At 44.2% G+C, this 10,149-nt stretch overlaps 2 protein-coding genes across 2 annotated transcripts; both read left to right on the plus strand.

Annotated features, from left to right (window-relative positions):
* Positions 1 to 1,842: 1,842 nt before the first annotated feature.
* LOC103799769 (butyrophilin subfamily 1 member A1-like) lies at positions 1,843 to 2,578 on the plus strand. Its single transcript, XM_009072117.1, has 2 exons — positions 1,843 to 1,909; positions 2,178 to 2,578. Exons 1-2 carry the CDS (start codon positions 1,843 to 1,845, stop codon positions 2,576 to 2,578), a joined length of 468 nt encoding a protein of 155 aa, XP_009070365.1.
* A 64-nt stretch (positions 2,579 to 2,642) lies between these two features.
* Positions 2,643 to 5,190, plus strand: LOC103799770 (butyrophilin-like protein 9). The gene is made up of 4 exons (XM_009072118.1): positions 2,643 to 2,748; positions 3,455 to 3,742; positions 4,764 to 4,862; positions 5,153 to 5,190. Exons 1-4 carry the CDS (start codon positions 2,643 to 2,645, stop codon positions 5,188 to 5,190), a joined length of 531 nt encoding a protein of 176 aa, XP_009070366.1.
* The last annotated feature ends 4,959 nt before the right edge of the window (positions 5,191 to 10,149 follow it).

A 10,149-nucleotide genomic window follows, 5' to 3' on the forward strand; every position in this document is an offset into this window, starting at 1 on the left:
GAGTGTGTGTGGGAGATGGTGTCCAAGGCTTTGCTGGAGTCCAGGTAGACACACCCACAGCCTTCCCCTCACCCACCAGGAGGGTCACCTGGTCAGAAAAGGAGATCAGGTTGGTCAGACAGGACCTGCCCCTCCCAACCCCATGCTGGCTGGCTCTGCTGTGTGATCACACTCAGGATGATCTGCCCCATGACTTTGCCAGACACTGAGCTCAGGCTGACAGGGCTGTAATTTCTCAGATCCTCCTTACAACCCTTTTTGTGGATTGGTGTGACATTCACCAACTTCCAATCCTCTGGGACCTCCCCAGTGAGCCAGGACTGTCGGTAAATGATGGAGAGCAGCTTGGCAAACTCTTCCACCAAGTCCTTGAGAAGGTTCCTGGAGTCACAGTTCCTTTCACTTTTGCCTCTTGATCCACCTCATCCTTGGCCCCACAGGAGGTGGCAATGAGGAGATGGACATGGATTGGCCTCCTAAAGGGTTGGGAACACCCAAAAAAGCTCCTGGAGGACAACCCAGGGATGATCTCAGGGAACATCTGGGAATGGCAGGTCATGTCTGACCCTCCCTGATCTCCTCTGGTGACCAGGTGACCCTCCAGGGGGTGAGGGGAAGGTGGGACATGTCCACCTGGACTCAGTAAAGCCTTGGAGATGTCTCCCAGGGAATGTCCTGGAGAAATTCCTGAGGTACAGGTAGGACATGTCCACTTGGAGTTGGTAAAGCCTTGGAGATGTCTCCATGGGACCCATGAGGCCAATGAGGTGTGAGGTTCAACAAGGCCAAGTGTCTGTTCCTGCCCTTGGGTCACACCAACCCTATGGAATGTTCCAGGCAGGGAGAAGATTGGTTGGAAAGTTCCAAAAGAACCCAGGGGTGATGTGACATCACCTGGACATGAGCCCAAGTGTGCCCAGGTGGCCAAGAAGGTCAGTGGCACTTGGCTTGGACCAGCCATGGTGAGACCAAAGGCCCAGAGCAGTGATTGTCCCTCTGTGGTGGCACTTGGGAGCATTTTTGAGCCTCTCAGGAGAAGACATTGAGGTGCTGGAGGTGTCCAGTGGTGGGGATGGAGCTGGAGAAGGCTCTGGAGAACGTTGAAGGAGCTGTAGTTGCTCAGCCTGGAGAAAAGGAGGATCAGAAGGACCTTCTGTCTCTCTCCAACCACCTGACAGGAGGTTGGAGCCAGGTGGGGTCAGAACCTTCTCCCAGGGAACAACAGGATGAGAGGAAATGACCTCAAGCTGCAGCAGGAGAGGTTCAGGTTGGACATCAGGAGGAATTTCTTCATGGAAAGGGTTGGAATGGGCTGTCCAGGGAGGTGGTGGAGTCATCACCCCAGAGGTGTCCACGGAACAACTGGACGTGGCACTCGGTGCCCTGCTCTAGTTGCCAAGGTGGTGATGGGTCAAAGGTTGGACTTGATGGTCTTAGAGGCCTTTTCCAACCTACTTGAGTTTCTCCACATCCAATTGGACTTAGATTTAGCCTCATCATGCAGAGAAATCCTGTCCTGAAGGTCCCATGTGGGGGCAAAGCCTGTGAAATGCCTTCAAGATCCAACTTCACATTCTCCCAAGCCTCTCAAAACAACTTCTCCCTCCTCTGGAGGCCAAGTGGAAGTTTGGAATCACAACTTCATTGCTTGAACTTCATCCCAAGCAGCTTCTTCTCTCCTCCTAATTCCACTGGAAGGTTCTTCACCACCTCTGAGGATGGAGAGGAACCTTTGGCTCTGGTTTGATTCCTCCTTCCCATTTTCCCTCTGTGCTGGACAGGACTCTGAGGAGACCTTTCCTGGATGTTTGGATTGTTGATGTCCTACAGAGCTGAGACACGATGGGATCCAAGTTCCAGCCAACTCTTCTCATCCTTGTTCTCCTCCAGATGATTCCTTGGATCTCAGGTAAGTTTTGGTTCTAGGTCAGCTTGGACAGGTCTTGGAGCAACCTGCTCTGGTTGGTGTGGCATGGGGGTTGGACCACGTGCCCTTTGTGATCCCTTCCAACTCCTTAAGGAGTCAACTGTGTCCTTCACATGACTTTAAACCCCTTAGACACTTCACCTGAGCTTAGATTGACCTTGATGATCTCAGGGGGCTTCACCTGAGCTTAGGTTGACCTTGATGACATCTGGGGGTTTCTCCAACCACACTGACCCTGGGATTCTTGCAGGTCAGTATGACATCCTTCCTCCTGACAACCCTGTCATCGGTGTCATTGGAAGAGGAGTTGTCCTGCCCTGTCAGTTGACAGTGCCCATCATCCCTGAGAGACTCTCTGTCCAGTGGCACTTTGATGGAGGCTCCAAACGAACTGAGGTGGCTTCTTATGATGGGACGAACGCCCAGAGCCCAGTGCAGGAGGATAAGGATTATCTGGGCAGGACCAACTTCTTCTGGTCCGAGTTTAACGGTGGCAACCTGTCCCTGTTCCTGAAGAATGTGAAACCTTCAGACAAGGGCAAATACACCTGCAATGTCTTCTATGAGAACTGGTACAACGAGGTGATAGTGGACCTGGATGTGGCAGGTGAGACCAAGAACAGCTTCCTACTTCTTCCCATGGAATTCTGAAGGTCTTTGAGGTGCCAATGGGTTCATCTCACTTGGAGACATTGTGCCCTGGTGGCCAGGAGGGATGGTGGGATCTGGGGATGCATTGGGAAGAGGGTGGACAGCAGGGCAAGGAGGTGATGCTTCACTTGTGCTTGACTGTGGTGATCCTCCACCTGTCACTGGCTGTGGTGAGGCACATCTGAGGTGGTTCTGGGCCCCATAGTTCAGGAAAGACAAGGAGATGCTAGAGAAGGTTCATCACAAAGGCAATGAGGGGTCTGGAGTGTCTCTGATGAGGACACAGCACAGGGTTGGACAGGAACAGGTTCCTACTTCTTCCCATGAAATCCAGAAGGTCTTTGAGGTATCAGTGGGTTCATCTCACTGATAGTCCTTGTGCCCTGGGGACCAGGAGGGATGGTGGGATCCTAGGAGGCATTGTGACACCTTCCACTAGCCCAGATGGCTCCAAGCCTCATTGAACCTCACCTTGGACACCTCCAGGGACAACTGCCGTGGGCAGGGACACCTTCCACTAGTCCATGTGGCTCCAAGCCATGTACAGCCTGGCCTGGAACACTTCCAGGGACACCTTCCATGGGCAGGGACTCCTTCCACTAGACCAGGTCCATGCCATGTTCATCCTGGATTAGACACCTCCAGGGACACATTCCCTGGGCAAGGACACCTTCCACTGGCCCAGGTATCTCCAAACCATGTCCAACTTGGCCCTGAGCACCTCTGGGGATGAAGCAACCAGAGCTTCTCTGGGAATTCCATTCCATCCCCTCACATCTCTGCCAGGGAGGAATTTCTCCTCACCATCAAACATGGTTTGATGAGGAAAGTTCTTGTCTTCTCCTCGTTGGACCTAATTCTCTTGTTCTCTGCCAGCTAAAGGTGTTGAGTCTTCAGTTTTCCTGGATGGCCACGTGGGTCATGGAATTGGCCTCACCTGCAAGTCCCAGGGATGGTTCCCTGAGCCACAAGTGGTTTGGTTGAACAGCAAAGGACAACCAAGGATGGAGAAAGTGACCACTCGAAGCACTTTGGACTCCTCTTCAGGCATTTTTAATGTCATGAGTTCCATGAACCTCGAGCCAGGTGCTGACCACGAGGTGACCTGCAGGGTGGTCAATGGTGTCCTCAATGCAACGTGCGAGTCCAGGATCAGGATTTCAGGTGAGTCACCTCCAGGATGGGGCAGGACCTGCTCTCTGTGAGCTCTCCCTGGAGATGTCCTGGAGCCCCAAGCCAAGCACCATGAGTGGTGTGAGGATGGAGAATGTGGAGTTGTCTATCTTGATGTCTTGTTGGATCTGAGATGCGTCTTAGCCGTGAGTCCTTGTGCAGAGCTCTCAGCTGCCACCTGAGAGCTTGAGGGACAGATCTAGAGAGCTTGGAGAGGGATCTGGAGAGCCTGGAGAGAGAAGGATCTAGAGACCTTGGAGAGAGAAGGATCTAGAGAGCTTGGAAAGGGAAGATCTAGAGAGCTTGGAGAGGGAAGATCTAGAGAGCTTGGAGAAGGATCTGGAGAGCTTGGAGAAGGTTGGAAAAGATCTCCAACACCATCAAGTCCAACCATTGACCCACTACCATCTTCTCAACTAGACCAGAGCACGACCCATTACCATCTTCTCAACTAGACCAGAGCACCAGTTGGTTCTTGGAGATCTCCAGGTGTGATGATTCCACCACTCCCTGGACAGACCAAGTTGGACTTGATGATCCTTGTAGGTCTCTTCCAGCTAGGGAGATTCCATAATTCTATTCCATGTTTGTATTCCATGATCCTATTCCATGATTCTTTCCCATGATTCTATTCCATGTTTCTACTCCATGATTCTATTCCATGATTCTACTCCATGATTCTCTTCCATGACCCTACTCCATGACCCTATTACATGATTCTATTCCATGACTCTACTCCATGACCCTATTCCATGATTCTACTCCACAATCCTAGCCCATGACCCTATTCCATGGCAGAAAGTGCTGATTGACCACACCCAACCCCTTCTTTATCCCTCCCACCACCATGACACCTCCAACCTTCCCTCAGGATGGATTTCCAGCCTGGAAAATTCCATTCCAAAGAGGCAAAAAAGGGAAGTCCTTGGTTTTGGTTTTTTTTTCCATCTGAAATCTACAAGATTCTGTTTTCCATCAAATTCCCCCTTGGAATTCCTTGTGTCTGTTGCAGATTCCTTCTTTCCTGCCACTTCCCCTTGGATGACATCATCCATTGTCATCTTGTGCCTGGATTTGGCCGTTGTTGGCCTCGTGGTTTATAAGACCAAAAGTGAGTATTTTCTGTCTAAATTTAAATCTCCTTTGCATATCAGATCCAGGGATGGTCCCATGGGATGGGGAGGAATTCTGGGATTGGGAGGGAGGGACGTCATTCATTGATGATTGATTAACATTAGGGTTTGAGGCTCTGAGGAGACACATTTGAAGGTCAAAGGTGATAAAGGGGAGGAATTTTGGGGATTTGGGGGAATATTTGGGGATTTGAAGGGAGAGAAATTGGAATTAGGTTTAAAAGTAACTAAAATAATGAGTTTTTTGTGGTTTGATTTGTTGTTTCAGGTAGTATCTCAGAGGCCTCGGAGGCAGGTGAGGAGTAAAGACTCACTCTAAGCACTAAGTGTCGATGGAAATGTCATATTTTCATGTCCTATCATGAATATTTTAATGTAGTTTAATATCCCAAACTCTTTCACTGCAAGAATTGGATTTTTATCTGTTTTCCATGCTGAAAAATGAATGTTTTTCCCCTTTTCATTGCAGAAAAAAAGAGGAGGAATATGGAAGAAGGTAAATAATCCCTGAAATGCCTCAGGTGGCCTCAACAACATCAAATCAGAGACAAATCAACCTCTTGATTTGCATATCAATATGTTCAGATTGACATATTAATTTTAATTGTCATATTAATTTGAATATTAATATATTAATGACAATATGCTAATTATACCAGTAATCTTACTCCCTCATTGATGGTTTAATCATCTTATTTCGATATTGATATCGTGATTTTAATATCAATATCTGAATGTTAATACTGATCTGAATTTTAATATTGATCTGAATTTTAATATTAATCCTAATTCCTCTTTGGTGGTTTAATTGCTCTTTTTTTTCTACCAAAATGCTCCATTTTTTGCACCAGAATATCCCAATATTCCCATTTTTTTGCCTCCTCTGATTTATCCTTCTAATAAACCCTAAGATTGGTATTAGGATTGATATGATTAATATTGGATTTATTGATAGATTATTTTTGGATGGTGATTACTATTTATTAAAAGATTGCTATTGGATTTATTATTAGATTATTATTGGGTGATTATTACTATTGGGTGATTATTGGATGATTATTATTGGGTGATTATTAGTATTATTGGCTTAATTATTAGATTGTTATTGGAGATTATTGGATCGTTATTATTATTATAATTGAAATCTTATTGGATTATTTTATTGGATGATGATGATTATTATTATTGGATTATTATTATTGGATTATTATTATTGGATTATTGTTATAACTGTTATAGTATTATTGAATGATTATTGGATTTAATTTTAGAGGGGGAAAATCTTATTTTAGTGAAGGAAAAAATCAGTCCAGAAAAATCAGAATTAAGGAAATGAATCGAACTTGCCAATGAAGAAATTGATCTCATTGTGCCACTGATCAATGAATGGGTTTTGTGCCTCTTCCTTGCAGAGAAAGGGAATGTTATAACTGTTATAGTATTATTGAATGATTATTGGATTTAATTTTAGAGGGGGAAAATCTTATTTTAGTGAAGGAAAAAATCAGTCCAGAAAAATCAGAATTAAGGAAATGAATCGAACTTGCCAATGAAGAAATTGATCTCATTGTGCCACTGATCAATGAATGGGTTTTGTGCCTCTTCCTTGCAGAGAAAGGGAATCTGCAGGCACAGCTGGGTAAGTTCTCCTGAGCCTTTCAGGTCTTCCAGGGATTTCTCTGCTTGTATCCCAGAAAAAGGAGATTTCTGTGGAATGTTCTGGGCTGAGAATGTTGCTGGGAACAAAAGGCTTTGGGCTAATAATAAAGTTGGAGTTGAGATTGAAGTGAGAATTGGTGGAAGATTCAGTTGTTGGAGCTTCAGGAGTTAAAGGATGATTATGAGTGTTATTATCAATGTTATTGATATTATTATTGATATTGGTATTATTGTCATTATTATTGTTTTGTTGTTGTTGTTGCTATGGTTGTTATTATGGCTATTGTTATGGTTATTTTTGTGTTCCTCCTCCTCTTCCTTCTCCTCCTCCTTCTCCTCCTCCTTCTCCTCCTCCTTCTCCTCCTCCTCCTCCTCCTCCTTCTCCTCCTCCTTCTCCTTCTCCTTCTCCTTCTCCTTCTCCTTCTCCTTCTCCTTCTCCTTCTCCTTCTCCTTCTCCTTCTCCTTCTCCTTCTCCTTCTCCTTCTCCTTCTCCTTCTCCTTCTCCTTCTCCTTCTCCTTCTCCTTCTCCTTCTCCTTCTCCTTCTCCTTCTCCTTCTCCTTCTCCTTCTCCTTCTCCTTCTCCTTCTCCTTCTCCTTCTCCTTCTCCTTCTCCTTCTCCTTCTCCTTCTCCTGGTTATTCTTATGGTTCTTCTCATTCTTCTTCTCATTCTTCTTCACACGCACATCATTCTTCTCATTTTTCTCCTCATTCTTCTTCTTCTTCTTCCACTTATTATTATGGTTATTCTCCTTCTTCTCCTTCTTCTTCTCATTCTTCTTCCGCTTCTCCTGGCCATTATGGTTATTATTATGGTTCATCTTCTCCTTCTTCTTCCTGTTCTTCTGCTGGTTATTATGGTTATTATTATTGTTCTTCTTCTTGTTGTTTTTTTTTCTCATTCTTCTTCTTCTTCTACTCCTTCTTCTTCTTCTTCTCCTTCCTCTGGTCACTATGCTTATTATGGTTCTTCTCATTCTTCTTCTCATTCATCTCGTTATCATTGTTATTATTGTTATAGTTAATGGTTATTATTCTTTTATTCTTAATTCTCCTATTATTCTCATTCTCATAGTATTATTTTTGTTCTTATTCTATTATTATTTTTGATCCTATCGTAATGTTCTAGTCTAATATTATCCATTATTGTGGATCTCTATGACATACACATATTAGTGTGAGACTCTGATCCAGCATCTGCTGCTAATTAATCCTTTTAACTAGTCATTATTAGAAAGGACTTTGAATCTCATTTTTTCCACCACAAAGTAACTCAGTGGTTTCCTTTCCCTCCCTCACTGCGGCTCAGAGGCACAGAGGAGCACAGGCAAAGGAGGTAAAGATCTTCCCATAACCCACAGGGATTATCCTAATCCATGGGGATTATCCATCGGGAACATTGGTGCTCTCCTTGGGTGGGGGGGAAAGTGGGATGGGAAAAAGTTGGGATGGAAATGTGGAACGGGAAAAATGTGGAATGGAGATGTGGGACAGGAAAAAGGTGGGGCAGGAAAAACTTGGGATGGGAAAAATGTGGAACGGGAAAAATGTGGGATGGGAAAAATGTGGGATGGAAATGTGGAACAGGAAAAATGGGATGGGAAAAATGTGGGATGGAAATGTGGAACAGGAAAAATGGGATGGGAAAAATGTGGGATGGAAATGTGGAACAGGAAAAATGGGATGGGAAAAATGTGGGATGGAAATGTGGAACAGGAAAAATGGGATGGGAAAAATGTGGGATGGAAATGTGGAACAGGAAAAATGGGATGGGAAAAATGTGGGATGGAAATGTGGAACAGGAAAAATGGGATGGGAAAAATGTGGGATGGAAATGTGGAACAGGAAAAATGGGATGGGAAAAATGTGGGATGGAAATGTGGAACAGGAAAAATGGGATGGGAAAAATGTGGGATGGAAATGTGGAACAGGAAAAATGGGATGGGAAAAATGTGGGATGGAAATGTGGAACAGGAAAAATGGGATGGGAAAAATGTGGGATGGAAATGTGGAACAGGAAAAATGGGATGGGAAAAATGTGGGATGGAAATGTGGAACAGGAAAAATGGGATGGGAAAAATGTGGGATGGAAATGTGGAACAGGAAAAATGGGATGGGAAAAATGTGGGATGGAAATGTGGAACAGGAAAAATGGGATGGGAAAAATGTGGGATGGAAATGTGGAACAGGAAAAATGGGATGGGAAAAATGTGGGATGGAAATGTGGAACAGGAAAAATGGGATGGGAAAAATGTGGGATGGAAATGTGGAACAGGAAAAATGGGATGGGAAAAATGTGGGATGGAAATGTGGAACAGGAAAAATGGGATGGGAAAAATGTGGGATGGAAATGTGGAACAGGAAAAATGGGATGGGAAAAATGTGGGATGGAAATGTGGAACAGGAAAAATGGGATGGGAAAAATGTGGGATGGAAATGTGGAACAGGAAAAATGGGATGGGAAAAATGTGGGATGGAAATGTGGAACAGGAAAAATGGGATGGGAAAAATGTGGGATGGAAATGTGGAACAGGAAAAATGGGATGGGAAAAATGTGGGATGGAAATGTGGAACAGGAAAAATGGGATGGGAAAAATGTGGGATGGAAATGTGGAACAGGAAAAATGGGATGGGAAAAATGTGGGATGGAAATGTGGAACAGGAAAAATGGGATGGGAAAAATGTGGGATGGAAATGTGGAACAGGAAAAATGGGATGGGAAAAATGTGGGATGGAAATGTGGAACAGGAAAAATGGGATGGGAAAAATGTGGGATGGAAATGTGGAACAGGAAAAATGGGATGGTTGGGAAAAATGTGGGATGGAGATGTGGAATGGGAAAAACATGGGATGGGAAAAACTTGGGAGGGAACTGTGGATTGGGAAAAAGGTGGGACAAGAAAGACATAGGATGGAAATGTGGAACGGGAAAAACGTGGGATGGGAAAAACGGGATGGGAAAAACTTGGGGTGGAAATGTGGAACGGGAAAAATGAGATGGGAAAAAGGTGGGATGGAAGTGTGGAATGGGAAAAACATGGGGCAGGAAAAATGTGGGATGGGAAAAACACGATGGGAATGTGGAATGGGAAAAATGTGGGACGGGAAAAACGTGAGACAGAAATGTGGAATGGGAAAAACGTGAGACGGGAAAAATGTGGGATGGGAAAAATGTGGGATGGGAATGTGGAACGGGAAAAATGTGGGATGGGAAAAACGTGAGACAGAAATGAGGGATGGGAATGTGGAACGGGAAAAATGTGGGATGGGAAAAATGTGGGATGGGAATGTGGAACGGGAAAAATGTGGGATGGGAAAAACGTGAGACAGAAATGAGGGATGGGAAAGAAACAGGAAAAATGTGAGGATTAGAATGGAAAACTGGAAATGTGGGAGAGAGAAATAAAACAAAAATAGAAATGTAAAGATGTAAAAATGGTGTAGGTAAATAGAACTATAAATAAAATGAAGAATAGTAAAAATGATTAAAAATAATAAAATAGAAATGTAATTAATGATAATAGAATTCTAATAAAATAAAATGATAGAAGTATGAAGAAAATGGTAACTAATAAAATAAAACCAATAAAATAAAAATAGTATTAATG

The sequence above is a fragment of the Acanthisitta chloris genome, unplaced genomic scaffold (genome assembly GCF_000695815.1).
Source record: "Acanthisitta chloris isolate BGI_N310 unplaced genomic scaffold, ASM69581v1 scaffold6233, whole genome shotgun sequence".
Classification (NCBI taxonomy): Eukaryota; Metazoa; Chordata; class Aves; order Passeriformes; family Acanthisittidae; genus Acanthisitta; species Acanthisitta chloris.

Excerpts from the sequence above, each read along its gene's own strand:
- LOC103799770 (XM_009072118.1), top strand. The coding sequence starts at position 2,643 with ATGGTGGGATCTGGGGATGCATTGGGAAGAGGGTGGACAGCAGGGCAA. Across the intron at positions 3,743-4,763 it reads GTCCAGGATCAGGATTTCAG|ATTCCTTCTTTCCTGCCACT; the intron begins GTGAGTCACCTC and ends TGTCTGTTGCAG. Across the intron at positions 4,863-5,152 it reads CGTGGTTTATAAGACCAAAA|GTAGTATCTCAGAGGCCTCG; the intron begins GTGAGTATTTTC and ends TTGTTGTTTCAG.
- LOC103799769 (XM_009072117.1), top strand. The coding sequence starts at position 1,843 with ATGGGATCCAAGTTCCAGCCAACTCTTCTCATCCTTGTTCTCCTCCAG. Across the intron at positions 1,910-2,177 it reads GATGATTCCTTGGATCTCAG|GTCAGTATGACATCCTTCCT; the intron begins GTAAGTTTTGGT and ends GGATTCTTGCAG.